Here is a 26,886-nt window from a genome sequence, read left to right as displayed (position 1 = left end):
CATATGAATATCATCAATCAAATGCAAAACAAAAAAAAAACACACACACACACACACACACACACACACACACAATAAATTACTCCAACTGTAAAAAAAGAATTTTTTTTAAAAGAATGGAGATATTAAATATCTTAGAACTAATTATATTGGTTCATGAATAATTATGTGGAAAGCAAAACAAACACAATTTCCAAATCCAGATTATAAGAGCCAACTTGGATCCAAAAAATAAAATTAAGGCCAAGAATGCCCTAATTCTGCATAGCAAATATTATTTACACTCCATACATACAATAGAGCACAGCCTAACAATTTATACACAGTAGTTTCTCTATTCTCTACAGGTACTTTGCTATGGAGGACAAATGGACAAAAGCCTTTCTGATTATAGTTTCAGTAAGCAAAAGACATAATATGCACAAAAAATACAGAAGGGCAGAATTCTGCCATCCAATTTGTTCTTTATTGCTCAATGAAATATACATTTGAAGGTACAAAAATCATTAGTGAAAAGTGTCAAAGTAGAAAAGGCTTGAAGGTGAGTTTTCATAATATTGTGATTTGGAGTTGGATTCACGAGTACGAAAAATCAAAGAAAACATTTTGTAAGGAAGGGATAGAGCATAAGAAAATTTATTTTCAAACCTTATTTGGGGTAAGTTACAGCCCTTTTTTTGCCTCCATGATTAATTGTGGATCAACTTTATTCAAACTGCAAGAAAAAAAAAAGAAACTCAATTAGTAAATCACTTAAAAGTGGACTAAAATCTCGTGGATATAGAAAGAAAAAAAAAACATTTTTATAACACGTTTAAAACTCCCATTTAGCATTTTGAGAAAGTAAATTCCTATGCACAGCAATACTCAGCTATGTACTCACAATTATTTTGCAAGCTTTATTTGAACAAAGTTGAAGACAGTTGCGCTCAATTAGCAGTCAGAGATATCAGCTTTTCTTCTTTATTTTATTGTTCACGTATAAGCTAACCTATAGCTGCTGGTTAGTTGATAGAGAATCTGCTTAATTAGAAGTTTGTGTTTTATTAAAATAATTGTATGACAAACTTCAGTGAAGTGTTTTAATAGGTTCGGTCACTTTCTTTAACCAGCTTAACTAAACGGATTTGCGTAATTGTTATTTTTGTTGAATGAGAGGTTCAAACGCATTGACTCAGATAACTGATCAAAGCCCAATCAATGGTTAAACTCAGTGGAAAAATAGCTAATCCAATGTTGAACACATGAGCATCATTTAGTTCTTAGTAATAAAAAATTGGATGAAAGTTTTGATTATATCAGCTCATATCACTGTAGCATGGCTCCCCAAAACAGGAACGGTACCAGTGCTGGACACAGACACGGTTTTGACACAAGATGATAATTGTTTGATAAGCTATTAGCCGTTTTGAAACTCTCCATTGATTTGACACGGTTTGGTAACCGCTCGGAAACAGAAGCTTAAATTCGAGCAACATTAAAGCAAAAGCAGAATTGGCAACTCAAAATCGAAGTTGTGGTGTTCTCGAGCCATTCTCGGCATGCATGGCCCTCGCCAACGCCTGGCCATAGTTCTCAACAACCTTGATCGAATCAAGTGGCCCTAATTGAAACAAGCCATTGTGGAGTAGCCCTGAACAAATCAAGTGGCCCTAATTGAAGCAAGTCGTTGTGGAGTAACCCTGATCGAAGTGAGCAAGTCATCGAGCAGTCCAAATCAAAGTGAACGATTCTTCGCCGCAATACAGAGCATCTCCAACGCGATCCAGAGCATTGTTTTGTTTGTTCCAAGCGTTCCCAGGTTTAGGGAATTGTTTGTCTGTTGAATGTGAAGTTCAAATGCATCAATTTAGGTAACTGATAAAGCCCAATCAATGCTTAAACTCATGGAAAAATAGCTAATCCAATGTTGAACAATTGAGCTTGATTTAGATCTTAGGAATCCAAATTTGAATGAAAGTTTTGATTATATCAGCTCATATCACTGAAGCATGGACACCCGAAAACAGGCGTGGTGGTACCCATGTTGGACACAGACAAAACTTCAATACAGGATGATAAGTGTCTGACATGCTATTAATTGTATTGAAACTCTCCAATGAGTTTGACACAGTTTGGACACCACTCGAGCAAGGGACATGGGAGCTTAAATTCAAGCAACGTTAATGCAAAAGCTGCATTGGCAACTAGAAATAGATGTTGTGGTTTTCTCGAGTAGTTCTCGGTATGGCATAGCCCTTGACATTGCCTAGCCATCGACCTCAGCAACCATGATCGAAACAAGAAACCCTATTTGAAGCAAGTCGTTGTGGAGCAGCCCTGATTGAAAAGAGCCAGTCATCGAGCAGCCTAGATCAAAGCGAGTCTTTGACGCAATTCAAAGCATCTTCGACGCAATCTAAAGCATTATTTTGTTTGTTCCAAGAATTCCCAGCTTTCCCAGCTATAGGGCTTAGCAACCAAACCTTTGTTCGGGTAAATAAACAGAAATATGTATTTATATATTTTGATGGTTTGTTTCTGTATTTTTTTTTAGTTTGTTTGTGTGGGATTTTCACTTGGAAGTATTCACTTGTGCGTGTTTGCATTTGATATGTATTTTCATCAACTTTTACGTTCATTTTTTTCTTAAAATTATCTTGTAAGATATATAAAAAGTAAAATTCAGGTGTTAGATATATAAATACATAGGAATTGAGTTGTATGTACCTTTTTTAAAATACTAAAAATAGAAAAAATATCGTCTGTTTTTAAACACCAAAATAACCCTTCGCTATCGTCTGCCGCCAGTCACAAGCCCCCTAGCAACAAGGCCCAGTCAGCCATCGGCCAGTCACAAGCCCCCTCCAGTCGTCACGCGTCGCAAACGCCGACACCCGCCAGTCGCCCTTGCCAGTCGTCGCCACCGTCCGCCGGCTCTCACCAACCACAGCAGCCGGCCGGAGCCCATCGACTCCCTCTCAAACACATGAAATGTTTTTTATTGGGTGGATGGAGGGCACATGGACCAACCGTTTCATAAAAAAGTATAGTTTTTTATTTATAAAAAATAAAAATACCCAACAAAACATGTTTTATATTTTTTTTATTTTTATAAACATACAAATCGTAACAATACCAAACGAATTTTCTAAACATAGAAAATAAAAAACAAAATAGACTAGAAATAAAAATAAAAATAGAGAGTGGTCTCAATCAGACCCTAAATAACATCATTCCTTTGACAATCAAATGAAGTTCATGGATCTTACAAAGTCTCATAAGTGCCCCACAAAAATGGCTAAAACAGAAATCATCCAATTTTAAGCACAATATACCCGATAATTAAAAGTTTTGTAAGTGTTGAAGTAACACGCCGTAAGCGTACTAATAAATAACTATTGAAAAATGGATAGTAAATAATTTAGAAGGAATGAATACTAAAAAGCAATACCCAAGTGAATTCATCTTCTAAGCTTAAAATGTAAATAAATAAACTAATAAATAAACAAGCACCTCATTTTATTGAGAAAAGCAAGACAATGATAAAGAAAGGAGAGAATCCAATTAAACTTACAATTTCTGCATTAGATCACACCCAACTTTACACGAGAAATATTGTTCCTCATACTCAGCAGACTCATCCATCTGCTTCTTTGCCTACACGCTCAAAAACTGCATATTTGTAGGACTACAAGAGTTCTTGTTAGCTGCTAAGCTTGAACTTTTGGTATTACTCTCCAAGTCTGCATCTTCCATGGTAAAATCAAGCTGTTTCTCAAGTGATTTGAAAGTTGCCTTTCTCTTCGACCGTAACTGATATACTGGCGAAAAATTTAAATTCTTTCCATAATCTAATGAACCTCCGGAAATATTAACAGGGCTAGTAAACAATTTTGACTGTTTACTGATTGATCCTTCTTTTGGAGTGCAATCATCCTGTATTTTAATTTCATTTGTATGCATGGTTTCAGGAGGAAGAGATATGTGCACTTCTTTTCTCCTTTTTATTATGGATGGTGTGTTCGGAAAACTTCTAGCTGCACCTTTTAAAATGGATTCAACACTTGGCTGTTCAGATCTCGGAACATTCGCAGAAGAAGGGGTTGAATAACTAATCGGCGACGAAATCATCTGATGATCTGATGTTGGTTGCATTGATCTATGTCCAAATAAGATAGGAGAAAAGGCAGCAGCACCAAGATCTTCTAACTCAGGTGGTTTGTAGCAGAGAAAACCAACGTTATCAGAGTCTGGTAACAGTTTTGTTTCAAAGGGTTCTTCATTCCGGTGAACTTCTCCATTGAAGCTGTAGGCATCTAAATTTACAACTGATTCAGATCTATTCTGTACAAGATTGATTTCAGAACTATCAGATAGTCTTACTGCTATATCCAGCGTGGCATTTAATTCTGAAACTTGTGCTGATAGGGTCAACACCTCATCCTTTTGGCTTACTGCTTTAGGAGTCTCTGTTGGTAGACTACGAGGAACAGTTAAACAACTTCCTAGCACAGTGTTACCACTTGTGTGCAACTCTTTACTAGAGCAGAAAAATAATTGAGTATCACCAGAGTTTGTCCCGTCTTTGGCAGCATTCCGAATAACAGACTTCTGAATATGTGGAAATTTACCGGTTTTCACGTAGACTTCTGACCTTTTTCTTAAGGAACTGTTCCAGTGATTCTTAATTGAGTTGTCAGACCTAGATGTAAATGGAAGAATTAGCTGAAAAAATAAAAAACAAAACAGAAACTATAGTAACTCGTCAGGCAATCTCAAAAATGATGAACTTCGTACTGCCAGTAAAATTATTTTTTACTGCAAAAAAGCAGTAAAAAGGATGAACATAGCAGCAAAAACTTCAGAAAAATCTTCCAACTAAATGAATCCAGAGTACAATGAAAAAAACAATATTAGTCCATGAACAGGATCCTCTTCTACATAAAACAAGCGCAAACCAAAAGCAATTATGCCTAAGGAAAGCCCGGCAACAAAATGTTTTAGGGATAAATTGTAAGATGCCCATGTTCAATGAAAAAATGGTAGTTTGGATCAGAAAAGTAGAAAAATATTATGGGAAGAACTTGTAAAAAGGCTCTCCCATGGATCCGATCATATCTGCATCCAATGTAAACCAATATATCCGCATCCAATGTAAACCAAACTCTAATTCAACAGAAATATAGTGCCAAATGTAACGAATGCATGGAAATAGGATAGCCTTGCATAGCAAAATGATTATATAATAAAAGGATGCTCAGAATTGCATCTATCAAAAGAAGGGTTGTAAAATATAGATAGGAAGTTTGGAAATGTACATCATCATCAATCAGCATCAGTCTTATACCAACTATTTGGAGTTGGCATTATGAAACTTCATTTTTTATTCATTCATGTTGGATATTTTATGAGGTGTTAAACCATATCTTCATAATTTATTTGAACAATCTCTATCAGTGTGATCTTACATTCAGTGTGATCTTAGATTGTAAATACTTTGATGACAAACATAGGAGGATTTACATACATACCATAAAATTCTAATGTATTTACGTATCTAATATCTTAATTTCAATATTTACTTGTATAACATCAAAATCATTAAATCACATAAAATATGCCACTAATAGATTAGAGCCAATCATTTAGGTTAATCTTTCTATTTATAATTAGCCTTCTCTTATGTAGGATAGTCCACATTTCTCAAGATAGAACTTTCATGCCTAGGATAATCTTTCCATCTCTAAGATAGATTCTTTCATTAGATTGTTTCCTATATAAGTGGTGATGAAGTGAAAATTAACAAAAACTATCACTTTAGAGTTGGGATTTCCTAGATCACTCTACCGGTTTTTTCATCCCCCTTTTGTCCACACTTTTTTCCTTATGTTTCTTCTTTTTTATTTATTTGTTTTATTTTTTTCGCTTTGTGTAATATGTAGTTGTTCTTTACACTTCTCTGGCCTTTATGGCCAAACCATTACTTGGGGATGTTGTTTCTTCCGCTAGTCCTACTAACGCTAGTCCTACAAGTTGTTTCTTCCACTAGTCCTATTATCGCTAGACCTAACGGCTCTTTTGCTTGTCCGAATTTTGTTGGGATTTGTACGCGATTCAATCTCTTAAAGATATGTTAGCGGGTGCATCATCATCTTCTCTTCCCAAATTGGATCTGAAATATTCTCCATTTAGGGGCAAGCCTGCTATATAGCTTTCTGATGAAGATGTTGAAACTTCAACTGCACCTTATGAGTTTATGCTTATTGGTAAATTTTCTTTAAAGCGGCCCTCAATTGTTTATATTCAAGCATTTTTCTTTAATCTAAAACTTTACGGATCCCTTTCTGTTGGTTTATTGACAGACATGAAATATATCTATTAAGTAAATGACTAAGATTAAAGAAAGATGTTTGCTATACGTGTCACTACTACATTCAAATATGTCAAATAAGTCTTTTAAAGTGGACACCTTATTTTGACATTACAAAAGAATCTCTTATTATGCATATACTGATAACTTTGAATTTTTTTTTTATAATATGCTGATACAATTTGTCTTAGAAATCGGCATGAATTTTTACAAAAATTAGGGCAAACATTAATTTTAATGCAATAATCCAAACAACTCACACAAATTCAAAAGATAAGCACCTGCAATTCGAGAGGTATGCGGTCTCTCCCAACTCAATCTTATGCATCCCCCCAACCCTAAAGATAATAAGTCTATTTATACCTAAGAAAAATAATAACAAAAGACTAAATTACCCTTAGGCGTACAAAAGATAAATTTTCTCTTAAACTAGGCGTCATCATAACAATACTCCCTCCCCTCCCCCAGGTGGGAATAAATGAGAGCATCCCTCCACATCCCCCACAGCTGTCTCTATTTCTTCATTCTTCGCTTTCTCGTCCTGTACTATGAGAACTTATAATCTTCAATCCTCGCAACGGTGTCCTGGGGCAAACTTCTCATCACACAAAAAATATAACCCCTTGGCTCGCTTCTCCCGAATCTGTCACTGTAAGGAGCTTGGGTGTTGCTCCCGGTCGTGAACCATTATTCGTGTCCCGTGCAGCCTCACTCTGGACTGTCTGAACTTATGTCATCGTCGTGGTTGCAGCAGTTCCGTACGACGCTCCATCTATGTTGCTCCTGTTAGCTTTCCTCATGTGGTTCTTGTTTCTCACCATTTGGGCAAGCTTCATCATCTCCCTCAATCCCCGCGGTCTTAGTAGTTAGTGTGTTTGTAAGTCAGGCTTTAAGCCCTTCATAAAATTTCCCTCCAGTTCTGCTTTAAAAATCCCCCACAGTCATCCCGACAATAGTTCAAATCTCTCCATGTATTCCATTTTCGTCCCTTCCTAACTCAAGGCATAAAATTGCTCGTGTAGGTCTCATTCTTGAATGGCTCGAAAACATTCCAACAAGCAATTCTTAAATTCATTCCATGAACGAATTGGGTATCTAGAATCCCTCCATTTAAACAAGGTTAAGGCTTTCCCATTCAAACAAAATTCTGCCGCCATGAGTTTCTCCTCTCCATCTAACTCATTCATCGCAAATTATCGCTCCACCTGATACACCCACCCATGTGTGTCTTCCTCCTAGATCAACATCTTCAACTTCCTAATTCTAACCCACTTCTTCCTCTTCCTCAGTTGTTACCCCACATATATCGAAGTTAAAACTCACGCCTTCTACCATAGCCATATCCCCTCTCTGCTTCTTCATGCTCCCCAATACCTCTGACAAAATCCCTTCTCTATATTTCGGTCAACTGCCTCCATCAGAAATCTCTAACCCACCCCTAATTGTAGCCTTGAGAGGAGGTTCGTGATGATGGATGTTTTCCTCCACATGTTCCTCACCTTCGATCTCTTTTCCTCTCAATCTTGCCACAGATTCTCTAGTTAACCTTTGGTTAGGGTATAAAAATTGAGCTGTCGGCGGGTTCTTGGATTGCAACTCTATGACTCTCTTCATCATCTCTCGCATTTCTTCTATGCTATTGAATCCACTCTCCCTTAGGTTTTCTTTGGAAGAAAACCTAATTTCCATGACAGCGAACTTTTCTTCCACTCCGATCTGAGTTGCCCCACCTCTTCCTCCGATTTCTTCTCCAAATTGTCTACTTTCCTGGATGCCATTCCTTCCAATTACTAGAGCAAACTTAATCTCAGATCTGGTCATTGACTCTAGGATCAAGATTAGAGCAAGCCCAATCCGATTACAGCCTTCCCCGCTCGTTCGGATCTAGTATGTTTGGCGCGGTTCAGTGTGACAGAGATAAATTAATTATGCAATTCCTTTTATTTCCCAAATAACTTTAACTGCAATCTTATCCCAAGGCTTAGGTCACGACAGCAAGCTCTGAGTGTGACTGTATTGCAATGTTCGGTCACGAAGGCGACAGGACACTGGCAAGAAGATGGAGTTTCGGACTTCTGTATCCCCATGATGGCGTAGTGGCTTCATAACTAGCTTAGTCGCTCACCAGGAAAGGTGTGTTTCGTCAATCTAAGTCATGATCCTGTAGTCGTAGCCCTTGTACAGAGCAAAAGGTGGTTGGTTTCAGTCCTAGGTATGTCGTGATTCTTCCCAATCACAGTTGTTCCAATCGCGCGACTATTTCTCGAAGTTAAGTCTCAGAATCATTGTCTGTCGCGATCCTTTCATTCCCCACATCACGATCCTTTCATTCCCCACGTCACGATCTACTATCCCGCCTCCTCTGTTGCATAGTTGCCTTCTTCGCAAGCTTTAATTGCGGTTGTAAGACAATTCCAAGGGTTATTTCCTAGAAATCAATTTGTTGTAGAAATCAACACGGATTTTTACGGAAATTAGGGCAAACATGAATTTTATTGCAATAATCCAAACAACTTACACAAATACAAAAGATAAGCACATACAATTCGAGAGGTGGGCGGTCTTTCCCAATTCCTACAATTCGAGAAGTAGAGAATCTCTCCCAAACCCTAGACCTAAGACTTACAACTCAATCTCATGCATCCCCCAACCCTAAGCATAATAAGTTTATTTATACCTAACACTAATAATAATAAAAGACAGCGTATAAAAGATAAATTTGCCCTTAGGCTAGGCACGCTCGTAACATATGCAGCTTCATTTGATGACACCTCAAGTGTTACATATTGCGGTTTCAATAGTTGGCCGACCTTTGCAAACAAATTTTGCTACTGCAACGCTTATTAGATCTTTTGTAGTTCGTAACTTGGTGGAAGTGGAAATTTCTAAGAATTGCCAATTGAAATCTGACTTGGTTTTAAAATACATGATTATGCTCAGAAGAATGAATTTAAAAGCATCCATCTTTTTTATTCCCACTGCAAAATAAATGAACATTCGTTATTTGAATGTTTTATCTTACATCCTCGCTTAAAAATGATGGCAATAAAAAGTTATGGATAAGTTAGTTGATGTTGTTTCTGATAACCAACTCCACTGGATGATGTTCAGATTCTCAATGATTTGACAGTCGGTAGCCTTGTTCCTAATCCTGATAAGGAAAAAATTGACCCCATTCATCTTGCATTTCAGGATAACTCCTTGATTAACTGGATATCTTACTAAATATTGAATTTAAGAACATTTATCTTTTTTATTCCAACTGCAAAATATATGGTCATTCATTATCTCACTATTTTATCTTGCATCCTCACTAATAAAATAATAGCAATAAAGTTATGGATAAGTTAGTTGATATTTATTCTGATGACCAGCTCCTCAATCCCTCTAGATTGGATACTGTTAAGATGCTCAATGGTTTGACCGTCTGGTAGCTCTGTTCCTAATCCTGGTAAGGAAAAAGCTAATCCCAATCAGCCTGCATTTCAAGATAATTCCTTGATTAACTTGGATAACTCTCTGAATATTGAATTTAAAAACATCCATCTTTTTTGTTCCCACTGCAAAACATACGGTCATTCATTATTTGAATCTCTTATCTTACATCTCACTTATAAATAATAGCTATGAAGTTATGGATCAGTTGGTTGATGTTTGATGTAGGTTCTGATGGCCAGCTCCTCAATCCCTCTAGACTGGAAAATGTTAAGATGCTCAATGTTTTGTCTTCCGGTAGCCTTGTTCCTAATCCTGGTAAGGAAAAACCTAACCCCATTCAGCTTGCATATCAGGATGATTCCTTGATTCACTTGGATAAATCTCTAAAATATTGGTAATCCTAATGTTGTTGAGGGATCTCTAACTTCACATCCCCTTAAACAAGAAGGTTATATATCACTAGCCAGGACTAGCTCGAGTGTGGATGTGATATAAGCTACTCTACTTATAATTAAATAAGGTGATAATGAGATAATATGTATTAATTCTGGTGTGAATCCTAGCACCCTTACAGGTCCTATTCATCAAACAAAATAGCCCTAACTTGTCACTTGAGCTACTGGAAGGAAATAGAATTATGGAAAATAATCCTACTCCACTTTTGCATGGCCATAATCAAATGGAAGATGGGGATTTGTTCCTGATGATAACTCAACGATTCACATTTTGAAAACTCACGAATCTAAGAATTGTGCATCTTTGAATGGAGTTGAAACTGAAAGATATAGAATGGTTACTAGGAAAAAAACTAGAAATGGAAAAAAACATATGGATACCCTAAAAGCTCCAAAGGCTCCGACAACTTCTCCACCACCCATACTCCATGATTAGTGCTTTACATGCGCAAGAGACTTGGATAAGAATGGTGATGACTTTATTTCACACCAAACTGTACAAAACAAAATAGTAGAATCTTAGCATTACCATGCAAGCCTTACAATTGTTTGAAAACCCTTCCTGCACTGATCAATAAAACAAAAGGATATTGCAGGTATTATACGGGTGAAATCATGAACAAAAATTGGCATTATACGACACAATAAATCCTATCTCACGTAACAAATATTTTGGCATTACTTCTAAGTCTCTGCAATACCATTAAACATGGCAATTTTTATGTAGAAAACCCTGTTGAATTGTTGAATACCTAAAGCGTGCAATACCGTTAATACTTTACAAAGTCCGATCAAAACGTTTAATTTCCTACAAGCCAAAGAAACCTCTTCACACGGCAAGCCAGCTTTTAAAAAAGACAAAAAAAAATTGCCATACTGAGCGAGAAATATTGTGCAAGTGAATTTACAAATTTCAAGTATGTCACGGACAAATTGAAGGAATCTGAAAGGACAAAAAAAAGAGTCTAGGAAAAATCTCCAATGAAGATGAAGATCGAAACAGAAGTATTAAGATTCTAAGCTTCCTCTAAATGGCAGAGATATGGCAGTAAATGGCTGCTACTGTTGACAGCACCCGATCCTGCTGCAGGCATGCTTATTGTGTTTCTTCCTTTCAAAGGCCACGGGAAAAGCATACCTTACAATACATAGACTTCAACTTTTCATTTCAAAAAGTATATTATCAACAAGATAATATAGACTGGATAATAAAATGACTGTTTTCAATCAAAAGTTTCGGATCTTGTGGTTCTAATTCAGACAATAATAAATATGCAGTAGATAAATGTGAAAATGTTGATTTAAACAAACTGACGATATAAAATATAATATAATATGTTATATCCTAATTTCCAGCAGTTTGGCTTCCCTGATTTCCTGCAGTTGTCTAGATTTCCAGCAATCTAGCTTCCCTGATTTCCTGCAACCATACAACAGCACTACCACTACTCTGCATCCTAGCTATTACTTGGCCTCTCGAGGAAGATCTACAGCCCTCATTCAGAATATTTTCTTGCTGTTATTTTTTTCAGAAGGTTGTCTACTTCCCTGCAAACTTCCCTATAGTATTAACTGTAGGAGCCTCCTCCTATCTACAAACACTACACGAACTGCAGTCAAAGACAAGAACAATCAGTTTTTTCTTACATGTTATCTACTTTCCTGCAAATTCACCTGTAGCATTACCTATAAAAGTCTTTTATCTACTACAGACACTACAATAAATGCAGTCAAAGACAACCGCAGTTGTTGAACTTCCCTGCAAACTCCCCAATAACATTATTTGTGGGAGTCTTCTGCCTACCTATAGGCATTGCAGAAACTGCTGTCAAAGACAACCACAGTATAGGATGAAGACTTCAAATTCTACTTCACGGGATCTCCCTCACCCATTGTTTGATGTTTTCAAATACAAGTTGAACATCATTTGTGGGATCTCCCTCACCCATTGTATGGGATTAAGAATACAAATTCTACTTCATGGAATCTCCCTCGCACATTGTTTGATTTTTTTCAAATACCTGCAAACTCCCCAACAACATTATTTGTAGGAGCCTTCTGCCTCCCTATAGGCAATGTAGTCAAAGACAACCACAATAAGGGATGAAGACTTCAAATTCTACTTCACGGGATCTCCCTCGCTCATTGTTTGATGTTTTCAAATCCAAACTGGACATGATTTTCAACCATATTTCAACTTGAGGGAGAGTGTTAGAAGTTATATTAGGAAATAATTTATTCCTCTGAAGATATATGTGTGTTTGTGTGTAGAATAGGTTACTTTAATTAAAGAATCAATACCTTCCAGGTAACACCTTTGCAATTTCAGCCCACTTATTCCCATATTGAAGGTGAGCTTTCATGAGTTCAAGCTCCTCCTCAGAAGTCCAAGCATCTTTCCTGATTTCTGGATTTAAATGATTATGCCACCTTCAAAAAATTAAATCATCAGTTAGCAAGAAGGCGCAGATGAACATCTCTATAGAAGATCGAAAATGTTACCCCCACCCCTACCTCCTAAAAGAAAATACTTCAAAACCGTTATAAATGAATGACTTCTAGTAGAGAGAAATGTTTGACGGAATAATCAACCAGGCTGTGAGTTGATCTGAGATTGTTTGAAGTTTTTTGGGAGATCATATTCATAATTGTAACATTAACCTTCCAAGAATTCATTGAAAGTGGAAGAGCAAAACCACAAAGAACAACCAAAATACAGTGCAGAAATTTTGCAATGGAAAAGCCAATATTTAGATGTAGCCTTGGTTAAAATGTACCAACTTCAATAACACAATCATGAAAAACAAAAATTAAAGATCATCGAAGACGACCAAAGTAGCATTCTAAGTTTTGATTTTACTTTAATTGGCATCAAGAAAGCTGTTTCTTTCATTTTTAGAATTTTTAAGTTAAGTATATTTTAATCATGCCTGTGATAATATCTGAGAGAACAGGTTGTATTCGCTAACTAAGCCTTTCTTCTCTCAAGTTCGATTCTATTTTGGCATTGTTTTTTAGTTTCCTCAGTCAAATTCAGCTTTTTATTCATTGCTCTATGTGGAGGCTCGGTTGATGTTGGGTTCTTTGTTGGACCAGAAATTCTTGTTGGGCCATGATTTGAAATGGACCATAATATTGTGAAATGGATTCCACTAGTTTGAGCCTACATAACAGCTTCCAGCACCCAAAAACAATCCTAGTTTACAATACAGGATCTCCTCTTCGGCTTGTGATTATTTTGTTTGTATAACGAGATTTACAGCGCTGCCCCTCACGTGATTTTAAGGGATCTCCTCATGCTTTTCCCTCACCTATTCACACATCTTTGTGTACATTTCCTGCATGCAGTTATTGTGAATTAATTGAGAATAGTTTTTGAGTATTGTGGATATGTGATTTGCGGAGTCTTCTACAGCAGTTCTCAACATGCCTTCAGCATAGATTTGAGTCAAATGACTTAAATCTAAGATATTTTTTTGTTATTTCAAGAAGGGATTTATGGTTATAAAAGATAGGTAATATCAGTTTCAATAATAATTTCTTTTAAATATATTGTTTCCTCATTTGCCTAAATGTTCCGTGGATAAAAATTTTCTAGCAAAGTGCTAATATTAAAAACCAGCCTTCAGAGAAGCCACCCTCTGATACGGACATGAGAACTGAATTGTTATTCTTAATTATTGGTATTTCTGCAAGATTGGTTTCGGCCCAAATTTCACAATCTGTGTTTTCTGCTCTGTAGAATGGATTTCGAATTTTATTGATACAAGATTTCTATGTCAAATTTCTAGTGATGCAGCCATTAATTTATCATTTGCAATGATTTACATATTTTCCAGTATTCATCAAAATAAATAGATACTCGGTTATATTGATGGTCTGTGAATTAAGAACAAAGGTTTCGGGTGCAGAGCTTCATGCACTACATGATATAGTTGTATTACAAAACACTAAGATATTTTGCATCATATTTTATGCCATAGTTTAAGTTCGCATCATCACATCAACGAGTAAAACATAGTAATAGGGTTAATTGACAAAATAATAACATGATGCAAATCATATGGTAATCAAAAGATTTAGAATCACATCATTGCATTTGATGGGAAGTAAGAACCTAGGGATCAAACTGGATTGACAATTTAGAAGTTGTTTTTTAAAAGTTACAATATATATGATTCCCAGTGAATTGAATTTGTTAAATCAAAACTACAGAATGTGCTTAGCAATTTTGGCGAAGTATTGCACGTGAAACAATATCTATATGAGCTAATAATAAATATAAACTTAAAGAGAAATATTTATCAATTAGTAATTATAAGTGTTCATTGTATGCTAAAATTTAACAATTATAAATAAAGTGACTCTACCGTGCTTAAATATTATGCAAGGCTTGAAGGTCTTAAATATTATGTTTCTAGATTATTATGTTATCACTATCTACTTTATTAAAGATCCTAGGAGAGAAATTAAAGATGAATCAAGCTATAATTCATCAAAAATATCATAAAAGGCTTAAAAAAGCTACAAAAATTTAGTAATATAATAGCACTCTCCTAATAAAAATACTTCAACATTTCTTAATGTTTCTAAAGAAAAAATTTTAGCATATCCTCCGACTTATCAAACCCACACCAACACAAGAATCTAGGGTCCAATTTTTTTCCTATTGAAGAAATTATTGATCATAAATATTTTTATGATGTATTATATCCAAATAAATAGTTTCAAATACAATATGATTCTGCAGATGATTTTTTTTAAATCTTGAGTTGCATCTAAAAATGACATTAGAAAAATCATGTCTATTGTAGTTGATACGTCAACTAAACAACATAATAACACAACCCTTCATTAATACGAAAATTAACCTTATAAGGTTGATATCGATCGACATTTCCTTGTAGTTTTATTCATAAATTCATCTTGAATTTTAAAACTCCATCCACTTGACTAAGAGAACAAAATTCATTATGACTAATATTTAATATATTTGAGATAATGATTTTCAAGTTAAAAATTCTAGAAATTTTAATTATTAATATAATATTCAAAGTATCTGATCTGACATTACTTTATGATTTGAACAACAATGCCTAGATTTTTCTCATTCCACCTAAGGAATTAATATCAACTAACTCGCTATAAAATCCAACAAATATTGTTCCAAAAATGAAATTTTATCAACTACTTATGTTGGATACCAAAAATGTCACATACAATGGTACGATAAGCATGGCATGGAATTCTAAGTTTTCATTTTGCTTTGGTTGATGTTATTTTAATGGTTTCTTCGATTTTCAAATTTTCAATTTAGTAATTTTATTCGTACATATGATGATACCTACAAGAATTGAGTTTTTTCTCTGATGTTTTAAGCCTTCTTTCCCTCTATTTAGATTAATTCCCTATGTTTCTTTGGTTTAATTTTTGCCGTGACTTCAATTTTTCCAGTTCAATTCAACCTCTCTTCATTGCTTTATATGAAGGTTTGGTTGATGTGGACGTCAGGCCAAAAGTTCATAAAGGGCCACGAATCAAACTGGACAATAATGTTGAGACTTGAGTTATATTGTTTTGGGCCTAAAATTACATTTCGACGCAGAAGTAACGATCCTTAAATCTTTAGTATCCACTCTCTCTTGTGACTTGCAGCAACTCAGTTTATGAATGTCAAATTTTACAGTTATAGCTTTTTATGCATCTTTAAATAATCTCAAGTATTTTTAAATTGTTTCACCACACCTACAAATTTATGTAAGTTTATGTTTGCTATTATTATATATTACATGAGCATATGTTTGTAGATATTGTTGAATGGGATTCACGTGAATCTTTCACATTCTGACCATGAATTGGACTTCGTTTGAGTTTTCACCTATCAACTTTGCTTTAATATTTGGAAATACTTTATGATTACAAGTAATGGGTACTTAGGAATATAAACATGACGACAACAACAAGAAGTCTTTATCCCACTAAGTGAAGTCGGCTGCATGAATCCTTTTTCTCCATTGTGTATTATTGAGTGTCATAGTTTCATTTAATTTTAATAGTTTAAGATTATTTTTTAGACAATATGCCCGAGTCTTTTTAGGTATGAATCTGTCTTACTTAACATAAGTCGAATCTAAAACATTTATCCTAATCAGATCATCAGATAGTTGACGTTTAATATGACCAAACCATCTAAAACGACTCTCTAATCTTGTCCGCCGCTGGAGCTACACCAGCCCAATCAAGGATATATTTATTTAGCATTTTGTCTCTAAGTGTCAAGTCATTCATCCACCTAAGCATTCTCATCTCAACGACACTTAACATTGTTTAATACTTCTCTTTTAAATGTCAACATTATGCGTTATAAAGCATTGCGGGTCTCACTACCATCTTATAAATTATCCTAAGTCTAAACAGTACTTTTCTATCACACAATAGACCCGATGCATTCCTCCTCTTCAACCAACGAATATGAATTCTACTAATAACATCCACATCTATATCATCATCACTTTGAACAAAACCTGAAATATCGAAAACGTACATACCTTTTAATGATTTGATCGCCCATAGTTACAACTCTACCAGAGAGCTACTACTACTAAAATTACATTCCATGTATTCAGTTTTAGATCTACTCAAACAAAGGCATTTAGACTCCAATGTAGATCTCCATAATTCGAGATTTTCCCCAACTCTTTCTCTAGTCTTATCCACAAGAAGGATATCAACAGTCAAAAGTATACATCAATGTACATCCTCCTGTAAATGTCCAATAAGAGCATCCATAATTAAAGCAAAAAAAATATGGGCTTAAGGCCGATCCCTAATGTAATCCAACTAAAAAAGAAAAATACTTTGTCAATCCTCCTTCTATTTGAACATAAGTAACAGCTTTAATATGCATATCTTTAATGACTTCAATCACATATCTTCTTTAGAACTCTCCAAAGGACTTCTCTTGGAACATTACCGTAATTTTTTTTTCTAAATCAATAAAAAACACTAAAATATACATGAGTTGTAATTTATTATGATTTTTTTGTTTGCTCCATGTACTTAAGGGTCAACCGGATGCCTATCTTTTTAGTGACGTGTAAGTGGTGACTACCAACTTCTAAAGTAAGCCCAGTGAAATATTTTCTTAAATTTTTTTATTCTAAACTTTTAGTTACTAATTTTGTCAAAACTCTTTTTTTTTTATTCTTTTGGGATTAAATTTTGTCAAAACTCATACAATCTAAATTTGATTCCACTATTATTTTAGATCAAAGTGTAGTACATTGATTCTGAAATTCAATGTAGGTGAGCTTTTAATTTGAGTGAATATAGATTTTTTTTTTATTTTCATCAAAAGTAATGAATACTTATTTAATGATATGTGAATTTTGAATTTTGATTCCATGTGTTAAAAAAAACCTTAACTCTATGACCTCCTCCATCAAATTCACTCAAAATCACAAAGATGTAAGCTCTTGAAACAAAAAATACCTAAGAAACTCTAGGAAAAGGATTCCTATAGCAACCCTTCTAAAGAAGAAACATATACTACATGAAGCAATAAAAAACAAACTAAAAAATATAAGAGGTTATTAACTGTAGCATATATGATCAGAACTCCATATGGACCTCCATCTTATTAAGCTCAATATTAAGCTAGGCTTCAATATAAGGTAAAACATAAAATGACACATGATGGTTCTCACTGATATGGCCTTTTGGTGGAATGCCTCAATAGATGATAATATGACTACTTATGAGCTAGAATGAAATATTGTGTAATAAATGGGTCAGGAAAAAGAAAGTAAGGGAGTTGTATATAAGACGTGACGATTGGTTATAAAAACAAATGAGTCTTTGTTCCTTGTTGTTTCAATCCTTCTTTTGGATCATATATCATTATCATTCTCCATGAACAACGCAAAAATCCATTCATATTTTCATGTTTTATTTACAACTATTTCTTTTTAATTTTGCCCGTTTGGGATCTGAGAGATAAAACTTAAACAATCTAAATATAAAATTTCTTACAAACAGTGTTCGTTTGAACAGATTAAGTTGATAAGGAAATGCATCAAAAAATAAGCAAATTCCTTTAAAACAATACTACCAAAAAGCTACCACAGACTGGTAATACTGAAGATTGCTCTTCCGCAAAACACTAAAACCATTCCCTTCCAGGTAGATCAACATAAAAGAAAGTCAAAAAATGCAAAATGAATGGAATTACAATATAGTAATTAAAAAATAAAAAACAAACATGCGTTTATTTTTTGTAAACCGACTCATAAAGTTGGAAACAAGAAAACAGTACCTCTCTCGGCATTGTTTTCCAATTCTCCCAGGAAGAGATCCTGCAATTACAGACCATTTTGTTGGCCCATACTTCGCAACAAGTTCAATGATGACATTATCTTCCTGAATAAAGTTAGGCAAATTAGAACAGAAATATATTTCAAATCTAAACTACTATTTGAAGAATTGTTATATTGAACAAAAATATAACGACAGACCTCTGGAGTCCACGGTCCTTTGATAAGTTTAGGATTAAGAACCTTTTGCCAACGATGCAGGCATTGCACTTCAGTCCTACCCGGAACAGATTCAGCTGAATAACAAACATGAAATCAAATCATAATCCTTAAACGCATCACACAGAACATAAGTTAAAAGAGATCAAGGTTATTTTAATCAGAAATTTTTTCCAGAAGTAGAGCATTTAGTTTGTAAAATAACATTGTAATAACTTGCTGAAATTGTCATTGAAATATAGGGCGCATAACATGCAAGCAGGAAATATGAGCACAAACAATGACTTTGGCCATCTATAGAGGGCATTTGACCTTTAAGAGAAAATCACATAGCCTTTGTTTTTAAAATTAAAAAAGAAAAAAGAAAACAGGAAAAATAAGCCTTCGCAATGTGATTAAAGGAAAAGTTTGTGCCATCCAGCAAATTTCAGATATCAGATCGATTCATTAAGCTTGCATATTCTCAAAAAAGTAGCCATCTTAATCACATCTTTGTTATAATTATTGGATTACGTGAAACCTTTTGTAAAATCTTGTTGTGTCATTTTTGTTAGTGTATTTGAAGATTCTTTTGATTGGAAAGATTTTACTAAAGCCATGTGTTTGGAATTTTTAGGCCTTCTTATTCCAGAGGCATTATTTTGCAGTGTTTTCATTAAGTGGCTTCATTATTTTTATACATCATGTCTAACGCTTCTTAATGAGAACTAAGGCTAGCGATCTCCAGCATATATAAATTTTAATTTGGATGTGTAAGCCTCTTTTATCAACTCCTTGATACCTGAAAATCTTTAGAGATAGCCAAAATTATTACGTCCGGACTCCGGACGTAGAGCTCCACGTGGAGCTTACAGGAAAAAAAATGTGTTTTCTTGTTATCCGGCCCGGTAACACAGGAGAATATTTCTCCCGCGTTATTCTGTGTTATTGGTATTATTGTGGTGGTATTGATGTGTTATTGTGTTATTACAACACCGATAATATTCTCATAACACAATAATACATAAATATCACCACAATAACATATGAATAACACGGAATAACACGGGGGAATATTCTCTTTTGCTAAAACGAATTCTTTTTATTTTTTGTCACCTCCACGTGGCGTGATTTTATTGGACTCCGGACATATCTCTACGTCCAGAGTCCGGACGTAATAATTTTTCCCTTTGGGGTTTCAAAATTTATCTCTTTTATTTCTTCTTTTTTCTTTCTTTTTTCTTCTTTTTCTCCGCCGATGTTTAGAGATTGTTTTGAAATTGGATTTGACCTAATTAAGATCTATAATCTTTATTAATTATTAGGGATCTTAATCATTTTTTAGGGATCTTAATTAATTAATCAATCTTTATTAATTATCAGGGATCTTAATCAATTAAGATCTATAATCTTTATTAATTATTAGGGATCCTAATTAATATCATGAAATCTTATACAATTTTATGATATTCATTCATTATTAATAATTTTATTGAGAGATCATATTTTTTTGTATTTAAATTTGGTTTTTAGTTATTTTCCTACATTTATTGTTTGTAGAAATAATGACGTTACAAGGCTTACTTTCTAGGAAAATTTGTATGTTGAACTCACATAAATTATCATAGCAAAAAATTTAGATTTATAATGTAAATTCTAGACCCAAAAATCTTAAATCGCATGTTCAAAGGGAGAAAAAACATCTATCCCACTCGCTGATGTAAACTTCTATCCCAATGGCCGATATTATAAACATGGCAAATTTCATTGATAATTATTCTTAGCTACATAAAGAAAGCATCTTTGCATCCAAAGGCTTTTGATAACAAGTTACTTATGCTCGTTGATTGAACCACGTGATGTCATATTTATGAAAATACATTTCTTTGTATTATAATTTTTAAAAGTTCTATCCCTAGAAAAAGAGTATAGAATTTTTTTATTGGAGCCCCTCAATCAAAGATAAATAAAGATTATCATCATTCTATTAGTTCACATGAAGCAAAACATGATCTTGACATCAGAATACAAATAAACTTGCTTTATAAAGCATATACATGATAATGAGTTCATCAAGGCTCATCCACAACATCAAGAGAACTCAATTCTTATTTCCATATCTATTGCATCACAGTTCACTGGACTAATGTGTATGCAGCTAGTTAATATTCATAACTTAATTGATAAATTATAAAAGACGAGCAGAAGAAGCAAATTATGACTAAAAGCTAATGAGGTTTAGACTAAGCAATGAAAAGAAAGAAACCTATTTTCTTCCAATTCCTTCCTTTGTGTAATTCAACAGCATGCCGAAGAGTCTCATCCTGTGGCAAGTTATGAAGCATCAGTAAAGCTTCTTCAAAAAACATTATAATAGAAAGCGTTTTGCTATATAGCAAAGACAGAAGATTAAATGCAAACAAATTAGTTTTGTCCTTGCCAGCCCTCAAAGAACAGTAAATGGAGATAAAAATATAGTTCAATACTTACAACATAGTAAGTTTAGAAACAATTTCTGTTGTTAGAGTAAAATTTTTTTAAGGGTTACAAATACTGATGCTATAATCGGTGAGATGATGCCCAAAATTCTAGATAAGCTAGAGAAGGCTATTTCATCTTTAAGAAAATTTTGACTAGTTTTGAGCAGTTTGCAATGAAAATAAATGTGGTCACTGCATTGAATAACCTCCTCTAATATCATTATCGTGTAGACCTTGCAAATTTGAAACTAATATATGAGATAAGTATGAAAACATTAACGAACAACTAAACATGCTTACTTCATTTGGTGTCCAACCTCCTTTTGCTCGCCTGATTGGACCACTTGTTCTCCTATATTTCAGCATCAATATCAGTAAGCATAGGAGGAAAACATACAAGACACTTCAAAGACACAAAAACCAAAGATCAATAAGAAATAACATAATCTATACAACTACAACCAGCAGAAGTTTCTCAAGAGCAAACCATACAGGTTTACACGTTCATTCATGCAGACACAATAAGATGGGCGTAGATTAACTTAATGGAAAACAAGAAAGCATTTCATAAACTAGAGAAACAAGGGTAGCAAAGAAGCATCCAAACAAGAAATTTTTTCGCCCAGTCCTTTTTTCACAATCATAAACAAATTATAGTCTATCACATTCACAAAGTTTCCTTCCTGGCTGTTTTAGTTTTAATTTTTGCAACACGTGTGCTGCAGTTACACATTTGTTAACATTCTAAATTCATTAAAGATTCATACAGCACTCGGGGAGCTTACTAACATGTAAGCAACAAAAATATTATGTTTATTTTCAGTATAAAGGAGAGGGAACGAAATCAAAAGGTATTGCAGTGAGCAAATCATTCCGTGCAACAAATTAAGGTGATCAACTACATCAGCCCCTATCCAACTTGGCAACCATCTCAACTCCCATCACTTAGTTAAAAATAATCATCTGAATTGAAAGAAGAACCGCAGCACCAGTAAAAACAAAGAACCAAGATCACTAGGAAAAAATTAAACACAAAAAGTCAACAACCAGCAGGTAAAATTCACCTATGATTCGGAGAAGAAGTCACGGGACTGCAAGTAGGCGAGAAGGTGGAGAATCCAGAGCTCCCCTCCGAAATCGACGAGCAAGATGCAGTTACGGATTGCTTGTTCTCCACACAGCTTTCTTCTGTCTTCAGATAATTCATGACTAAAAACTGATCCACTCCCACCGCCAGCAATTTGAATCAGCAAAAACCCCGCAAGCCCTAACGGCAACAAAAAGACCGCACGCTACCACAAACAGAATAGATAAACCAAAATTCCCCGACCAACGTATGCAAAAATCTCACGCATAGATACTGGAAGCAACCGTAGACCTCGGAATGCCAAGGTCTCAGATGAAAATCTACTGAATTAGAGGCTTCTGTCCTCAATAGCAACTCAAATAGTGTGATATTTCTACTGGTAATCCAATCGAGCAAGGCAGAGATTATACAATCCAGGAATCGATTCGCCACCGGCAGGCTGAGAGGGTGGAGATCGTCGGTGATAGCAACAGCGGCAAACGAGACGAACCCTAAAATCAAAGAAAGCTGTTCCTTTCAAAAATACATAACCTCGCCCGTTGATATCCGCCCGTTGTAGGGCGATGAAATAAATATAAATAAAATCACTAACAAAATTCTGGAAAAAAAGAATCGTGCGGGGTGAGGTAGCCGTCGATATTATGAATTATGCCGTGTATAACGACTATTAATTGTGCCGTTAACGTTAGAGGACTAGGGTTATTTATGAATATATATATATATATATATATATATATATATATATATTGAAATATATTATCTAAGAATAGGGGAGTCAATTTTATTTTTAAATAAATTAAAATTAATTAAATTTTTTAAAATAGGGACATTTGCATGGACACCACTACAATTTTAACTATTTGTTTATTATATTTACTCTTTTTTTTTTTTATGCAATTAGTGTTGTATGCTCAATAGAGTAAGATTTTTTTGTCTTAGAATTCAACAAAGATTTATTTTATGCACATAGATAAGGGATGTTTAGTAGAAATAATCAATTTTTTTTATGTAAAAATTCAAAAAGAAAAATAAATTATAGAGCGATCAGTTGAAATAATGTATTATATAAATGAGTTGTAGATGTATAATTTTTCCGTCAATTAAAGATGAAAACATTATATATATGAGTTGTTAGTTTGACCATAGTAATGTTAATGAAATAATAATGAATGATGGTGGCAATCAATAGATGCATCTCACATAGTAACAATCATGAGATGGTCTTCGTGTAATAGTGGTTGAGTGATAACTATTGGGTGGCGACAGCTACATGACAATAATTGAGAGATGAAGGTGATAACAATTAAGTTACAATAGTGTATCTGTTTGTAATGGTTATTTATGATCATCGTTGGTGTTGATTGTCAAATGATATTCTAGACTTCTTCTAATATCTAAGTTTTCTCCAATTTAAGATCCCCTCATACGAAAAATGAGAGCAGTTTTATGATTTTAGCTACGATATTTTAGTTATTTTTGTCATTATTATTATACACAACATGAGACAACTTATTTTGGTTCTCTCAATTATGATTTTTTTTTTAACTATTTAAATATTTTATGAACATCAAATTTAAGTAACTTTGGACTTGTTAGATTTTTCTTATTGAGATGCTCATTTTATCTGTAAATAAATAATATTTAGAGATCATATAATCTCTCAAATAATGTCATGATGGATGTGTGCTCGGTAGTGAAGTAATGAATTAGAAACTTAACTTTGTACGAGAATCTGACACACACTCAGATAAAAGAAAACAACATGTAGAGACCCCGAAAGTTGTATTTGGAAAACCTGAAAAGACAAAATAACCATAAGGTCTAGCCCAATCAGAACAATCCACCATGAATTAGTGATTACGCATACAGGTTCATGTCTCACAGTCAGAAAAAAACTACAGTTTCTTGAGGTACAATGTTTGTTTTATAATGGTCAAGAGTGGATGCAATTGGGATGGTTACTAGAACCAATACACTATCTTCGAGATGCGCCGCTACACAACACGACGTATTGGGGGACGAATTGTTCTGGCAAGTGCTGCTCTTTTCCGAAACGCATGTTGGGATTCAACTATGCAAGTTATTACTTCAAAAAAGATTTTACCGCAGGGAGTGGGTGGCGGCTGATGGTGGTCAATGATGGCTGGCGAGTGATGGTCAACGATGGTCAGTGGCTAAATGAGGGGGAGAAGTTCACTGGATCTTCACTGCATAAAATAATGCTCTACTTCAGCTTCTTCTTCAACCTTTGGTCTTCCTCTAGCTCAGAGTTTAGTTCCTCTTTCAATAGGTGACCGCGCTCTATTTAAAAAACTCATGTTGTGAATAATGAAGAAATAAGGACCACCCTGATTTGAAGAAAGTTTGGTATCATTGTGTCGTCTCGTTTGACTGATCAATTTGACTATAAGTGTATTGAAATTAGAGTTCTAGATGAGTCTTAAAAGAAGTTTAAACATTTCTGAATCAAAAAAATTTCTCAAGATTCGTGTAATGAATAGAAATTCATGACACATGTTGAAAATTTGTTAATGACGTACAAATAACATTATCAATTAAGCTTCAAATGCTTTATTCAGGCTCATTTAGACTTGTGGTATAACAATTGTAGCATCATTGAGTTCATCTTACCAAACATTTACTTCTACAAGTTTATTACAATTAGACCTAGGATGACGCTATATTTGATTCTAAAAATTTTCAATCCTGATATTGCATTGAGATTTATGTTAATTGGATAGATTTTATAGTGGCAAATCAACCATAATCTCTAATCATTATACAAATATTAATGACATTAGCTTATCCAACTTGAAATGCATTTGTTCATAAATAAAAATTTGTTCTCATTTTGACAATAGGTTTTAAAATTTTAGTATAAAAATACATACAAATTTGATGGTATGCAAATAATTATAAAAATTTTGTGAAGATCTTCTATTCCACATAATAATTAATCATATTTAATTTGTTGATTATGTAAAATAGTTGGCCTAAAGTAGTATTCTTATGATTATTCACGGGACAAATTAATGACAAATAATTGTATGCTTAATGTTGCGCCTATTTTTTTAACATTCTTTATATTTGTCCCTTTCAAAATTTTCTTTCCAAAAGGCATCTATTAAAAAAAAAAATTAAGTGAGATTAAAAAAGCAGATGCGAAAATTTCTCATAAAGCGATCCTTGTAATATAATCTTGAGAGGAGCAGTCTGAAGCAATCGAATCATACTGGACCTCAATAAATGTATGATGAAGGTCATATAGAAAGTCTTCACATTCATACTTGAATATATCAAATTTAGTTTATTTTGAGATTGATAAGGCCTCCCACGAAGACATATCCGTGTGTTCAATTACATCCTAAGAGATGCCTAGAAAAACTCTAAATAAAAGGATTATGCTTGCTCTTATGAAACTCATTTAATAGGGTGTCAAAGAAAATTTTTGTCATTTTAGTAGGAGAAACCAGAAATACGACAAGGCCTAAGGGAAGTGTTAACAAGTAGGTAAGAAATTTTTTGACGGGTAGACATAATTTAGTTATGGATTGATTGGTCAATCATCGTCACAAACTATTAAGACTATAAGTCTATCTATTGATGATGATAGTTGAGCCAACATGATCGAGAACTTCTTATCAATAACTCAGGTGGTGTATCGTCTAAAATAATTTGGTTGACATAAAGTCACAAGAAAAAAGACATAAGAGCTTGTGACTCTACTCAGACATAAAAGATAAGAGTATAGCTTATACCTGCAAAGCATAAGACCATGAAGCCTACGTAGTAGAAAATAACTGGTGACCTGGTTCACAAAACCAAATCGCCTCACAAATGACTTATAATCATGCTCAGGTCATGAATGTCTCTGACACCCTAAACGTACTAGACAACCCCCTTAAGCAAGGAGATCATGTTTGGCTAGTCAGATAGAAGAAGTAAAGATAATTCTACATGGGATATGGATATGATGCAGAGTTATCCAGAATCATTATCTAGAATCATAATGTGGATACTCTATTAATATGGACGATCTCAAAGGATCATACAAGAAAAGTAAATTTCTTTTATACTGAAAATTGGTTACTTTTATGTCTAAATTTTATTAACATAAATCTTTTAAAATAAGATTCATGAAAGATATATATTTTATGCTAAGAATCTCTCTGTAGATGCAATCTTGTATAGATCACAATCTGAGAAAGAGAGAAAGGTAACACCTTGTGAAAAAAAAATAAACGCACAAAATAGAAAAAAATAATAAATATCGGGCACCGTTGGGTTGTTAAGATATCCTATAAAAATGAAAATTATGGCCAGACTCTGTTTATACATGTCTAATCTTGTATATATAACAAAATAATCTAGAATTAAGGTATGAGGCAAAGACATATAACTATTGGTCATCTCCATAAGGTCCTCAAGCATGAAGCTCCTCTATGTCTCGTGTAATATATTCTTTCTAGTACAAGCTCAACTGAAGAGTCTAAAATTACATAAATAATTTTAAAAACTTAACCTATAAAGCAAACATTAGCAAATTTATGACATGCAATGTGAA

General features: G+C 34.1%; 1 protein-coding gene across 2 annotated transcripts; it reads right to left on the bottom strand.

Annotated features, from left to right (window-relative positions):
* Nucleotides 1–333: 333 nt before the first annotated feature.
* Nucleotides 334–22,886, bottom strand: LOC110018252 (transcription factor MYB3R-3). Of its 2 annotated transcripts, XM_020715516.1 has the most exons (8): nucleotides 22,300–22,886; nucleotides 21,536–21,587; nucleotides 21,022–21,079; nucleotides 18,759–18,853; nucleotides 18,560–18,663; nucleotides 12,547–12,675; nucleotides 3,557–4,684; nucleotides 334–715 (listed from the first exon to the last, which is right to left on the bottom strand). In XM_020715516.1, the coding sequence occupies exons 1-7, from the start codon at nucleotides 22,440–22,442 to the stop codon at nucleotides 3,640–3,642; spliced, it is 1,626 nt and encodes a 541-aa protein (XP_020571175.1). In that variant the 5' UTR covers nucleotides 22,443–22,886; the 3' UTR covers nucleotides 334–715; nucleotides 3,557–3,639. The 2 variants fall into 2 exon arrangements, with proteins under 2 accessions (XP_020571175.1, XP_020571176.1); XM_020715517.1 differs by lacking the exon at nucleotides 12,547–12,675.
* Nucleotides 22,887–26,886: the final 4,000 nt, after the last annotated feature.

This window comes from Phalaenopsis equestris, unplaced genomic scaffold, assembly GCF_001263595.1.
Source record: "Phalaenopsis equestris unplaced genomic scaffold, ASM126359v1 Scaffold000006, whole genome shotgun sequence".
NCBI lineage: Eukaryota > Viridiplantae > Streptophyta > Magnoliopsida > Asparagales > Orchidaceae > Phalaenopsis > Phalaenopsis equestris.
The sequence above is the reverse complement of the archived record's forward strand: the minus strand, read 5'-3'. Positions and strand labels throughout refer to the sequence as shown.